This window comes from Zea mays, chromosome 4 (genome assembly GCF_902167145.1).
Source record: "Zea mays cultivar B73 chromosome 4, Zm-B73-REFERENCE-NAM-5.0, whole genome shotgun sequence".
NCBI classification, from domain to species: Eukaryota; Viridiplantae; Streptophyta; class Magnoliopsida; order Poales; family Poaceae; genus Zea; species Zea mays.
In genome coordinates, this window is record NC_050099.1 from 170,272,983 (window position 1) to 170,287,569 (window position 14,587).

The window sequence follows — 14,587 nt, forward strand, 5'->3', positions numbered from 1 at the left end:
TGTCTATGTTGCAATTTTTATGTTATATTGTTGCTCATCACATTACTCTTAGCGCTGCTTGCTTTTTGCTTTCATTGCAGGTTCCTAAATACAAGATCAATGTTGAATGGTTAGAAAGAGATATGGTTTCCGTCGGCGTGGCTAAGGTTGTAAAAGACTTGCTTTACTTTATGCGCCGTGAAGTTCTTCATCAACAAGGGCTATTCTACAATACAAATGGAAATTTGCAACACTTCCCAGAACTAAGTTTGTACACGATATCACACAGTGTTTAGATCTTTAGTTTGGAACTTGAGATGTTCAGTTGTATATGGAACTTGAGATGTTGAGTTGTTGAGTTGTATATGGAACTTGATATGTGTATGAATCTGTGTATGGAACTTGATATGTGTATGAATCTGTGTATGGAACTTGTTATGCAACATATATGTGTATGAATCTGTGTATGAATCTGTTATTAATTCTGTATATGAATCTAGAATCTGCATATGAATCTGGAATCTGTATATTGAAATACAGTCGGACCTATATTTAAAACCGCCTGTGGTATGTGTCTAACACAAGCGGCTAGGATTAGAAACCGCCTGTGATGTGTGGCTAACACAAGCGGCTAGGATTAGAAACCGCCTGTGATGTGTGTCTATCACAGGCGGTTCCTTTAGATAGAACCGCCTGTGATGTGTGTTTATCACAAGTGGTTTTTGATTGACCGCCTGTGATGTTGTTTTACATCACAGGCGGTGCACCACAAGCGGTTCCTGAACCGCCTGTGTAGAGGCTAACTGGACCGCCTGTATAGAGGTTTACTGTAGTAGTGAGAGAACATCGACGCCACAGTTTTTGAAATAGACATTTCTTTTAGAATACATCTTCAAATACATATCTTTTCAGGAGTGATCTCATCAAGATTGGATAGGGAAATAAAAATGGGTTGAGACAAAAGGAGGGGGCATGGGATGAATGTAGTCTTTATTTATCTATCCCTATCTTCAATTCAATTATCCAAACATGGAATCAAATTATCCCACCCTTATTTCCCACTTCCCAAATTGAAGGCCATGTTGACCTAGAAAAATTTGGGCATAATCTGTTGTTAAGCTCTGCCAATGTATTGAAAAAAATGAGTTCCCTAGAAATATCAAAAGAGGATCGCATTTTGAATAAAATGAATGCAACTAAAACGGGCAACAAAAAAAGGCTTAAACACGGGATCAAAATACTTGGAACAAGCTTTTGAAAATAAATATTGTCTGCTGGTGGCAACAAGTCGTTTTACAACAATTGTAAAACGATATATAAAATGCTAACAGAAAACTAGATAGACCCACACAACATACAATTGTTTGTGCGTAACACAGCTAGGTTGGCCATGTTAGCCAGGACCAACCTTGGGGATGTCGTAGTGCTCGCTGAGCTTAGCCAGGTACTGGTTGAAGTCCTGCATGCGGTCCTTGTGTGACTTATTGGCGACTTTGGCCATCTTCTGCATGTCGATCTCCTGCTTCTGTTCCATGTAGCGGCGCTCTGCTGGTGTGAGATGGTCATAGTCAGGATGTGGTTTCCCTTCATCTCCATTCTTATCAGATTCAGTCTGAGACGACTCCTCACGCTGGTACTTCTTCTTCTTTTTCTTTACTCCACCATTTTTCATGTCTAGCGCTTTACCCTTCAACTTTATGAAAGGGAATTAGGCTTACACCTAGTTCCTAATTGATTTTGGTGGTTGAATTTCCCAACACAAATAATTGGACTAACTAGTTTTGCTCCAGTATATAAGTTATACAGGTGCCAAAGGTTCACACTTAGCCAATAAAAAGACCAAGAATTGGGTTCAACAAAAAGAGCAAGGGATAACCGAAGTGTACCCTGGTCTGGCGCACCGGACTGTCCGGTGTGCCACCGGACAGTGTCCGGTGCACCAGGGGACTTCACGCTAAACTCCTCACCTTCGGGAAAATCCAGAGGCGCTCCGCTATAATTCACCGGACTGTCCGGTGTACACCGGACAGTGTCCGGTGCCCCAAGGAAGAGCAACTCTAGAACTCGCCAGCTTCGGGAATTCGCTCTGCTATAATTCACCGGACATGTCCGGTGTGCACCCGACTGTCCGGTGAGCCAGCGGAGCAACGACTACTTCGCACCAACGGTCATCTGCAGGAGCAATTAATGCGCGCCAGAGCGCGCAGAAGTCAGGCACGCGCGAAGTGACACACCGGACACTCTACAGTGCATGTCCGGTGTGCCACCGGACATCCAGGCGGGCCCAGCAGTCAGAGCTCCAACGGTCGGAACCCAACGGCCTGGTGACGTGGCTGGCGCACCGGACACTGTCCGGTGCACCATGCGATAGACAACCTCCACCAAACGGCTAGTTGGGTGGTTGGGGTTATAAATACCCCCAACCACCCCACATTCAAGATATCCAAGTTTTCCTACTTCAACCACTTACAAGAGCTCTAGCATTCAATTCTAGACACACCCAAGTGATCAAATCCTCTCCAAATTCCACACAACGCCTTAGTGATTAGTGAGAGAGATTTGCTTGTGTTCTTTCGAGCTCTTGTGCTTGGATTGCTTTCTTCTTTGATTCTTTCTTGAGATCAACTCAATTGTAACCAAGGCAAGAGGCACCAATTGTGTGGTGGCCCTTGCGGGGAAGTTTTGTTCCCGTTTGATTGAGAAGAAGAAGCTCACTCGGTCCGAGGGACCGTTTGAGAGAGGGAAAGGGTTGAAAGAGACCCGGTCTTTGTGACCACCTCAACGGGGAGTAGGTTTGCAAGAACCGAACCTCGGTAAAACAAATCCGCGTGTCTCACTCCTTATTCGTTTGCAATTTGTTTTGCACCCTCTCTCGCGGACTCGATTATATTTCTAACGCTAACCCGGCTTGTAGTTGTGATTAACTTTGTAAATTTCAGTTTTGCCCTATTCACCCCCCCTCTAGGCGACTTTCAATTGGTATCAGAGCCTGGTGCTTCATTAGAGCCTAATCGCTCGAAGTAATGTCGGGAGATCACGCCAAGAAGGAGATGGAGACCGGCGAAAAGCCCACTACAAGCCACGGGAAGGCTTCATCGAAAGAGTCCCGCAAAAAGGGAAAGGGGAAGGAGAAGAAAGCTTCTTCCCGCAAGTCGCATCAGAGTGGCGACAAGATAAAGAAGATGAGGAAGGTGATCTACTACGAGACCGACACTTCATCACCTTCCACCTCCGGCTCCGACGCGCCCTCCGTAACTTCTAAGCGCCATGAGCGCAAGAAGTTTAGTAAGATCCCCCTACGCTACCCTCGCGTTCCTAAACATACACATTTACTTTCCGTCCCATTAGGCAAACCACCAACTTTTGATGGTGAAGATTATGCTAGGTGGAGTGATTTAATGCGATTTCATCTAACCTCACTCCACAAAAGTATATGGGATGTTGTTGAGTTTGGTGTACAGGTACCGTCCGTAGGGGATGAAGACTATGACGTGGATGAAGTGGCCCAAATCGAGCACTTCAACTCCCAAGCCACAACCATACTCCTCGCCTCTTTAAGCCGAGAGGAGTACAACAAGGTGCAAGGTTTAAAGAGCGCCAAGGAAGTTTGGGATGTGCTCAAGACCGCGCACGAGGGTGATGAACTCACCAAGATCACCAAGCGAGAAACAATCGAGGGGGAGCTCGGTCGCTTCCGTCTTCGCCAAGGAGAGGAGCCACAAGACATGTACAACCGGCTCAAAACCTTGGTGAATCAAGTGCGCAACCTCGGGAGCAAGAAATGGGATGACCACGAGGTGGTTAAAGTTATTCTAAGATCACTTATTTTCCTTAACCCTACTCAAGTACAATTAATTCGTGGCAATCCTAGATACACACTAATGACTCCCGAGGAAGTAATCGGGAATTTTGTGAGCTTTGAATTTATGATCAAGGGCTCACGGAAGATCAACGAGCTTGACAGTCCTTCTACGTCCGAAGCTCAACCGGTCGCTTTCAAAGCAACAGAAGAGAAGAAGGAGGAGTCTACACCGAGTAGAACACCCATCGACGCCTCCAAGCTCGACAATGAGGAAATGGCGCTCGTCATCAAGAGCTTCCGCCAAATCCTCAAGCAAAGGAGGGGGAAAGATTACAAGCCCCGCTCCAAGAAGGTTTGCTACAAGTGTGGTAAGCCCGGTCACTTTATAGCAAAATGTCCTATTTCTAGTGACAGTGACAGGGGCGACGACAAGAAGGGGAGAAGAAAGGAGAAGAAAAGATACTACAAGAAGAAGGGCGGCGATGCCCATGTTTGTCGTGAGTGGGACTCCGACGAAAGCTCTAGCGACTCCTCCGACGATGAGGACGCCGCCAACATCGCCGTCACCAAGGGACTTCTCTTCCCCAACGTCGGCTACAAGTGCCTCATGGCAAAGGACGGCAAAAAGAAGAAGGTTAAATCCAAATCCTCCACTAGATATGAGTCCTCTAGTGATGATAATGCTAGTGATGAGGAAGATAATTTGCGTACCCTTTTTGCCAACTTAAACATGCAACAAAAGAGAAATTAAATGAATTAATTAGTGCCATCCATGAGAAGGATGACCTCTTGGACTCCCAAGAGGACTTCCTAATCAAGGAAAACAAAAAGCATGTTAAAGTTAAAAATGCTTATTCTCTAGAAGTTGAAAAATGTGAAAAATTATCTAGTGAACTAAGCACTTGCCATGAAACTATAGACAACCTTAGAAATGAGAATGCTAATTTGTTAGCTAAGGTTGATTCTATTGATTGCAATGTTTCAATTCCCAATCTTAGAAATGATAACAATAATTTGCTTGCTAAGATTGAAGAATTAAACATTACTCTTGCTAGCCTTAGAAATGAAAATGAAAAATTGCTTGCTAAGGCTAAAGATTTTGATGTTTGCAATGCTACTATTTCCGACCTTAGAAGTAGAAATGATATACTACATGCTAAGGTTGTACAATTAAAATCTTGCAAACCCTCTACATCTACCGTTGAACACACTACTATTTGCACTAGATGTAGAGATGTTGATGCTATTCATGATCACATGGCTTTAATTAAACAACAAAATGATCATATAGCAAAATTAGATGCTAAAATTGCCGAGCATGAACTTGAAAATGAAAAATTTAAATTTGCTCGTAGTATGCTTTATAGAGGGAGACGCCCTGGCATTAAGGATGGCATTGGCTTTCAACAAGGAGGCAATGTCAAACTTAATGCCCCTCCTAAGAAATTGTCCAACTTTGTTAAGGGCAAGGCTCCCATGCGTCAGGATAATGAGGGTTACATTTTATACCCTGCCGGTTATCCCGAGAGCAAAATTAGGAGAATTCACTCTAGGAAGTCTCACTCTGGCCCTAACCATGCTTTTATGTATAAGGGTGAGACATCTAGTTCTAGGCAACCAACCCATGCTAAGTTGCCTAAGAAGAAAACTCCTAGTGCATCAAATGATCATAACATTTCATTTAAAACTTTTGATGCATCCTATGTTTTGACTAACAAATCCAGCAAGGTAGTTGCCAAGTATGTCGGGGGCAAGCACAAGGGGTCAAAGACTTGTGTTTGGGTACCCAAAGTTCTTGTTTCTAATGCCAAAGGACCCAAAACCATTTGGGTACCTAAAGTCAAGAACTAAACATGTTTTGTAGGTTTATGCATCCGGGGGCTCAAGTTGGATCATCGACAGTGGGTGCACAAACCACATGACAGGGGAGAAGAAAATGTTCTCCTCCTACGAGAAAAACCAAGATCCCCAACGAGCTATCACATTCGGGGATGGAAATCAAGGTTTGGTCAAATGATTGGGTAAAATTGCTATATCTCCTAACCATTCCATTTCCAATGTTTTTCTTGTAGATTCATTAGACTACAATTTGCTTTCTGTTTCTCAATTATGCAAAATGGGCTACAACTGTCTATTCACTGATGAAGGTGTCACTGTCTTTAGAAGAAGTGATGATTCAATAGCATTTAAGGGAGTGTTAGAGGGTCAGCTATACTTGGTAGATTTTGATAGAGCTAAACTCGACACTTGCTTAATTGCTAAGACTAACATGGGCTGGCTCTGGCACCGCCGACTAGCACATGTTGGGATGAAGAATCTTCACAAGCTTCTAAAGGGAGAGCACATTTTAGGATTAACAAATGTTCATTTTGAGAAAGACAGGATTTGTAGCGCATGCCAAGCAGGGAAGCAAGTTGGTGCCCATCATCCACACAAGAACATCATGACGACTGACAGGCCACTGGAGCTCCTACACATGGATCTATTCGGCCCGATTGCCTACATAAGCATCGGCGGGAGTAAGTACTGTCTAGTTATTGTGGATGATTATTCTCGCTTCACTTGGGTATTATTTTTGCAGGAAAAATCTCATACCCAAGAGACCTTAAAGGGATTCTTGAGACGGGCTCAAAATGAATTCGGCTTAAGGATCAAGAAAATTAGAAGCGACAACGGGACGGAGTTCAAGAACTCTCAAATTGAAGGCTTCCTTGAGGAGGAGGGCATCAAGCATGAGTTCTCTTCTCCCTACACGCCACAACAAAATGGTGTAGTGGAGGGGAAGAATCGAACTCTATTGGACATGGCAAGAACCATGCTTGATGAGTACAAGACTTCGGATCGGTTTTGGGCCGAGGCCGTCAACACTGCCTGCTACGCCATCAACCGGTTGTATCTACACCGAATCCCCAAGAAGACATCATATGAACTCCTTACCGGTAAAAAGCCCAACATTTCATATTTTAGAGTCTTTGGTAGCAAATGCTTTATTCTTGTTAAAAGAGGTAGAAAATCTAAATTTGCACCTGAGACTGTAGAAGGCTTTTTACTAGGATATGATTCAAACACAAGGGCATATAGAGTCTTTAACAAGTCCTCAGGACAAGTTGAAGTTTCTTGTGATGTTGTGTTTGATGAGACTAACGGCTCTCAAGTAGAGCAAGTTGATCTTGATGAGATAGGTGATGAAGAGGCTCCGTGCATCGCGCTAAGGAACATGTCCATTAGGGATGTGTGTCCTAAGGAATCCGAAGAGCCTCCAAATGCACAAGATCAACCATCCTCCTCCACGCAAGCATCTCCACCAACTCAAAATGAGGATGAGGCTCAAGTTGATGAAGAAGAAGATCAAGGAAATGAGCCACCTCAAGATGACAGCAATGATCAAGGGGGAGATGCAAATGATCAAGACAAGGAGGATGAAGAACAAAGACCGCCACACCCAAGAGTCCACCAAGCAATCCAACGAGATCACCCTGTCGACACCATCCTCGGCGATATACATAAGGGGGTAACCACTAGATCTCGTGTTGCACATTTTTGTGAGCATTACTCTTTTGTCTCCTCTATTGAGCCACACAGGGTAGAGGAAGCACTTCAAGATTCGGATTGGGTGGTGGCAATGCAAGAGGAGCTCAATAACTTCACTAGGAACGAGGTATGACATTTAGTTCCACGTCCTAATCAAAATGTTGTAGGAACCAAATGGGTGTTCCGCAACAAGCAAGACGAGCATGGAGTGGTGACAAGGAACAAAGCCCGACTTGTGGCCAAGGGATACTCCCAAGTCGAAGGTTTGGATTTCGGTGAAACCTATGCACCCGTAGCTAGGCTTGAGTCAATTCGTATATTATTAGCCTATGCTACTTACCATGGCTTCAAGCTTTATCAAATGGACGTGAAAAGTGCCTTTCTCAATGGACCAATCAAGGAAGAGGTCTATGTTGAGCAACCTCCCGGCTTTGAAGATAGTGAGTACCCTAACCATGTGTATAAACTCTCTAAGGCGCTTTATGGGCTCAAGCAAGCCCCAAGAGCGTGGTATGAATGCCTTAGAGATTTCCTTATCACTAATGGATTCAAAGTCGGAAAGGCCGATCCTACACTCTTTACCAAAACACTTGCAAATGATTTGTTTGTATGCCAAATTTATGTTGATGATATTATATTTGGGTTTACTAACAAATCTACATGTGAAGAGTTTAGTAGGATCATGACACAAAAATTCGAGATGTCTATGATGGGGGAGTTGAAGTATTTCTTGGGATTTCAAGTGAAACAACTCCAAGAGGGCACCTTCCTAAGCCAAACGAAGTATACTCAAGATATTCTAAGCAAGTTTGGGATGAAGGATGCTAAACCCATCAAGACACCCATGGGAACCAATGGGCATCTCGACCTCGACACGGAAGGTAAATCCGTCGATCAAAAGGTATACCGGTCGATGATAGGCTCTTTGCTATATTTATGTGCATCGGGACCGGATATAATGCTTTCCGTATGCATGTGTGCAAGATTCCAAGCCGACCCTAAGGAAGCTCACCTTACGGCCGTAAAACGAATCTTGAGATATTTAGTTTATACTCCTAAGTTTGGGCTTTGGTATCCTAGGGGATCCACTTTTGATTTGATTGGTTATTCGGATGCCGATTGGGCAGGGTGTAAAATCAATAGAAAGAGCACATCAGGGACTTGCCAGTTCTTGGGAAGATCCTTAGTGTCTTGGGCTTCAAAGAAGCAAAATTCGGTCGCTCTTTCTACCGCCGAAGCCGAGTACATTGCCGCAGGCCATTGTTGCGCGCAACTACTTTGGATGAGGCAAACCCTTAGGGACTACGGTTACAAATTAACCAAAGTTCCTCTTCTATGTGATAATGAGAGTGCAATCCGCATGGCGGATAATCCCGTTGAGCATAGCCGCACTAAACACATAGCCATTCGGTATCACTTCTTAAGGGATCACCAACAAAAGGGAGATATCGAGATTTCATACATTAACACTAAAGATCAATTAGCCGATATCTTAACCAAGCCTCTTGATGAACAAACTTTTAACAAACTTAGGCATGAGCTAAATATCCTTGATTCTAGGAACTTCTTTTGTTGATTTGCACACATAGTTCATTCATATACCTTTGATCATATCTCTTTCATGTGCTATGACTAATGTGTTTTCAAGTGAATTTCAAATCAAGTCATAGGTATATTGAAAAGGAATTGGAGTCTTCGGCGAAGACAAAGGCTTCCACTCCGTAACTCATCCTTCGCCGTCGCTCCGGGCAACTCTCCATCTTTGGGGGAGAAAGCCTAAGTACAAAGCAAGAGGACTCCGTCTTTGCTATAATCTTCACTCATTTATTTATGACCAAAGGGGGAGAAAGTAATTCTAAGGGCTCTAATGACTCCGTTTTTGGCGATTCATGCCAAAGGGGGAGAAAGTATTAGCCCAAAGCAAAAGGACCGCACCACCACCTAATTTTAAAAGATGATTTTCAATTGGAAATTTCAAATTGGTATCCTATTATGTTCAAAAGGGGGAGAAAGTAGTATTTCAAAATTGATATATCAAAACCCTCTTGAACACTAAGAGGAGGATTTCATTTAGGGGGAGTTTGTTTAGTCAAAGGAAAAGCATTTGAAACAGGGGGAGAAAATTTCAAATCTTGAAAATGCTTCGCAAAATCTTATTCATATACCTTTGACTATTTGCAAAAGATCTTTGAAAAGGATTTACAAAAGAATTCACAAAAACAAAACAAGTGGTGCAAGTGTGGTCCAAAATATTAAAAATGCAGAAACAATCCATGCATATATTATAAGTATTTATATTGGCTCAATTCCAAGCAACCTTTGCACTTACATTATGCAAACTAGTTCAATTATGCATTTCTATACTTGCTTTGGTTTGTGTTGGCATCAATCACCAAAAAGGTGGAGATTGAAAGGGAATTAGGCTTACACCTAGTTCCTAATTGATTTTGGTGGTTGAATTGCCCAACACAAATAATTGGACTAACTTTTGCTCCAGTATATAAGTTATACAGGTGCTAAAGGTTCACACTTAGCCAATAAAAAGACCAAGAATTGGGTTCAACAAAAAGAGCAAGGGATAACCGAAGTGTATCCTGGTCTGGCACACCGGACTGTCCGGTGTGCCACCGGACAATGTCCGGTGCACCAGGGGACTTCACGCTAAACTCCTCACCTTTGGGAAAATCCAGAGGCGCTCCGCTATAATTCACCAGACTGTCCGGTGTACACCGGACAGTGTCCGGTGCCCCAAGGAAGAGCAACTCTGGAACTCGCCAGCTTCGGGAATTCGCTCCGCTATAATTCACCGAACATGTCCGGTGAGCCAGCGGAGCAACGACTACTTCGCGCCAACGGTCACCTGCAGGAGCAATTAATGCGCGCTAGAGCGCGCAGAAGTCAGGCACGCGCGAAGTGACACACTGGACACTCTACAGTGCATGTCCGGTGTGCCACCGGACATCCAGGCGGGCCCAGCAGTCAGAGCTCCAACGGTCGGAACCCAACGGCCTGGTGACGTGGCTGGCCCACCGGACACTGTCCGGTGCACCATGCGACAGACAGCCTCCACCAAACGACTAGTTGGGTGGTTGGAGTTATAAATACCCCCAACCACCCCACATTCAAGATATCCAAGTTTTCCTACTTCAACCACTTACAAGAGCTCTAGCATTCAATTCTAGACACACCCAAGTGATCAAATCCTCTCCAAATTCCACACAACGCCTTAGTGATTAGTGAGAGAGATTTGCTTGTGTTCTTTCGAGCTCTTGCGCTTGATTGCTTTCTTCTTTGATTCTTTCTTGAGATCAACTCAATTGTAACCAAGGCAAGAGGCACCAATTGTGTGGTGGCCCTTGCGGTGAAGTTTTGTTCCCGTTTGATTGAGAAGAAGAAGCTCACTCGGTCCGAGAGACCGTTTGAGAGAGGGAAAGAGTTGAAAGAGACCCGGTCTTTGTGACCACCTCAACGGGGAGTAGGTTTGCAAGAACCGAACCTCGGTAAAACAAATCCGCGTGTCTCACTCCTTATTCGCTTGCGATTTGTTTTGCACTCTCTCTCGCGGACTCGATTATATTTCTAACGCTAACCCGGCTTGTAGTTGTGATTAACTTTGTAAATTTCAGTTTCGCTCTATTCACCCCCTTTAGGCGACTTTCACTTTAGCCGTCCCCCAACGACGTTTTGGTATCCCAACATCTTGCTATAACAAAGAAATCGAGTAAAGTTGTAGAGAGACTGCCGTTGAGCACGGGAGACTGAACTGCGGACGTTGTATCGTGGAGAGACTGCGAACCGAAGTGATTGCACGATAAATATATATTACCTAGTCACACTGGATTGAAGCGTCCAGAGTCCGTGTCCGAGCTCCTGTTCCACGCGGTGTCCGTGTTCGTGTCCGAGTCCGAGCTCCTGTTCCAAGCGGTTTTTGGCCGTTGAGCAGAGCACTCGCCGCTGGGTCCTGGCGCGTTGTGCAGTTCAGTCTTGTGGTTGTGGGGAACAGTATTTGTCGGAGGCCCATCCTCGCGCGGTGCTCCCGTGCAAGGGCAGGTTCTCTCCTGCGGGCTGCGGTGCTGTGCGGCGGTCGCCAAACTCGTCGTGCTGCGGCGGTCGCCATCCTCGTCATGCTGCGGCGGTCGCCAAACTCGTCGTGCCTGCAGTCGGATTTGGCTCCACGGGTACGACTACGTCTCGCCCCTCACCCATCTTCTCCCTGCGGCCATGTGGAATCCCCTCCTCTTCCCTCTCCAAAAAATCTGCGATCGGTCTTCTCACCGTTGAGCACTCGCACAGCGCCGTCGTCCTGCTGCTGCTGTTTGTTGCATACTCCTAGCTCTCGCCGAGTTTGACAATTTTTGTCAGTTAATTCAGATTATTCAGTTAGTGCAGTTCAGTCAGTTAGTGTTCGTCAGTCTGTTAGCTAATTCAGTTTCATTCAGAGTTAGCAGTGAGCGCACGCCGGAAATAGCTGGACGTGTGCGCGTCTTTCGGAGCTCACCTGACGCACGCTGCGTTCGTGCGGGGTGGAGCGCGTCGTGCGCGGCAAGAACGTGGTCGTGGGATGGCACGGCTGTAGAAGCGTTCGTGCCGTGCGTTTCGGCCTTCTTTGTTTTAGATCAGATAAGTCCTTCGATATATGAATAAACGGGTAACAGAAAAGCGCGGCCAGTTGGGCAGCACCAAAAACAACTCTCCACGAGTCCTCGCGCATGTGTACTGCGTTCTCAGGATTCATCACCGGCGATCATCTCCGATCTAGTCCAACAATTGGTATCAGAACCAAGTTGACTGAAGAAGCATGTCGGCGTATGGCCGACGCGATGACGGAGGAGGCAGAAGGCGCTCACTGTCGCCGGTCTTCCCTCGCGGACGACGCAGTGGCAGGGAGATCATCGTCGAGCGCATCATCGAGCGGAGCTCGACGGCGGCCATCTACCCCATGCTCACGAAAACCAACTATGCCGAGTGGTCACTTGTGATGCAGGTAAATCTCCAAGCACAATGCCTCTGGGAGGCAATGGACCCGGGAACCGACAACTTCCGCGACGACCGGAACGCGCTGGCGGCGCTTCTTCGCGCAGTACCGCCCGAAATGCAGGCTGGGCTTGCTCGGAAGGCGACTGCGAAGGAGGCCTGGGACTCCATCAAGAGCATCCGTGTGGGCGCGGAGCGTGTCAAGGAGGCAAATGCAGATCGATTGCGAAAGGAGTTCGCTGATCTCGTCTTCAAGCCCGGCGAGTCGGTGGAAGACTTTGCTGCTCGGGCAAACACCTTGGCGAACCAGCTGAGGGTGGTCGGCGACGACATCGCCGAGAAGGAGGTTGTGAAGAAACTGCTCCACGCAGCCCCGACTAATCTCGAACAAATCGCATTGTCGATTGAGACCTTACTCGATCTCAATGACATTACGGTTGAAGAGGTGGCTGGGAGGCTGCGTGCGGTGGAGCAGAGGAAGACGACGATTGCGGCCCCGAACAAGGACGGTGGAGGCCGTCTGCTCCTCACCGAGGAGGAATGGCGCGAAAGGGCAAAGATGAAGGACCATGGCGGCAAGGCAGCATCTAGCTCTGGCTGGAAACAGGCCTCCGGGCGTGGACGTGGCCGAGGGCGCGGTCGTTCACGAGGAAGAGGCCAAGGTAGAGGTGGTGCACGCAAAGACGACGAGTGTCTGAGCTGCGGCAAACTGGGGCATTGGGCTCGCGATTGTCGTAGCAAGAAGAAGGCGGAGCAGGCACACGCTGCTCAGGCGCAGGACGTCGAGGGCGAGGAGGAGGATTCCGCCCTCCTCATGGCCACGACCGAGATCTCCATGTCAGGCGGTTCACTTGCTTCAGAAGAACCAGGCACACTGGCACTTCGCCGTGTGCATCTCCTGGAAGCCAAGATCATCCCTCGACTCGACGCACCGGAGGAACGCGACGAGTGCAGCTGGGTACTCGACACGGGTGCGTCCAACCACATGACCGGCATCCGATCCCTCTTCTCCGAGATCGACAAAGGGGTCGGCGGGTCTGTGCGATTCGGCGATGGCTCCACTGTGGCAATCGAGGGTCGCGGCACCATTGTGTTTATGTGCAAGAATGGAGAGCAGCGGGCGCTGACCGGGGTCTACTACATTCCCCGACTCACGGCCAATATCATAAGTCTTGGCCAGATGGACGAGGGAGGCTGCCGAGTCGACATCAACCACGGCATCCTCCGCATCTTCGATCGCAAGAAGAAGCTTCTGGTACGTGTGAGACGTACAGCAGGACGAATTTACCAGCTCCAAGCGACCATCGGGAGGCCTCTCTGCTTCGCGGCGCACAGCTCCGAGGTCTCATGGCTGTGGCATGGTCGCTTCGGCCACCTCGGCTTCGACAATCTCCGGAAGCTGGCTCGGGAGGAAATGGTCCGGGGGTTGCCAACCCTGGACCCTGTTGATGGTGTCTGCGACGCATGCCTTGCCGGGAAACAAAGGCGCTCACCGTTCCCTGTCCAGGCTCGACGTCGCGCAGCACAAGTACTCGATCTGGTCCATGGGGATCTGTGTGGACCAATCTCGCCGTCCACACCAAGTGGGAACAGGTATTTCCTACTGTTGGTAGATGATAAAAGTAGATATATGTGGGTCAAGCTTCTTGCCAGAAAAGACGAGGCCGCCTCGGCGATCAAAAATTTTCAGTCAGCTGTTGAGGTCGAAACCGGACGCCATCTCAAGGTGCTTCGGACCGATCGTGGAGGGGAGTTCACCTCAGTGGAGTTTGGGCAATACTGCGCCAGCCGCGGTGTCCAACGTCAACTCACTGCTCCATACTCGCCGCAGCAAAACGGAGTGGTGGAGCGGCGCAACCAAAGTGTTGTGTCGATGGCGCGCTGTATGCTCAAGTCGAAGGGTCTCCCTGGGCACTTCTGGGGTGAGGCAGTCTCCACTGCCGTCTTCATCATCAATCGATCGCCAACTCGAGCACTCTCTGGACAAACCCCCTACGAGGCGTGGTTTGGAGAGCGCCCACCGGTGCACTTCATGCGCATCTTTGGCTGCGTCGCCCACGTCAAGAACACCCGTCCAGGACTGAAGAAGCTTGATGATAGAAGCACACCAACCATCTTCGTCGGCTACGAACAAGGTTCTAAGGCGTACAGGTGTTATGATCCACATGCCGGTCGCGTCGTGGTGTCTCGCGACGTCGTGTTCGACGAGGGCGCGAAGTGGACCTGGGACAGACGTCTTGAAGATGCTGTGGATGATGATGTCCCGTTCATGGTGGAAGACGAAGTGCATTCTGCTCCACC

At 47.4% G+C, this 14,587-nt stretch overlaps 1 protein-coding gene across 1 annotated transcript; it reads right to left on the bottom strand.

The window, feature by feature from the left end:
* Positions 1 to 1,372: 1,372 nt before the first annotated feature.
* Positions 1,373 to 11,011, bottom strand: LOC109945582 (protein FAM32A-like). The gene is made up of 3 exons (XM_020551903.1): positions 10,974 to 11,011; position 10,866; positions 1,373 to 1,672 (listed from the first exon to the last, which is right to left on the bottom strand). Exons 1-3 carry the CDS (start codon positions 11,009 to 11,011, stop codon positions 1,373 to 1,375), a joined length of 339 nt encoding a protein of 112 aa, XP_020407492.1.
* Between the last annotated feature and the right edge of the window lie 3,576 nt (positions 11,012 to 14,587).

What these genes read in the sequence shown, in the direction of transcription:
- LOC109945582 (XM_020551903.1), bottom strand. Translation starts at nt 11,011, where the DNA reads ATGTTGGGATACCAAAACGTCGTTGGGGGACGGCTAAA.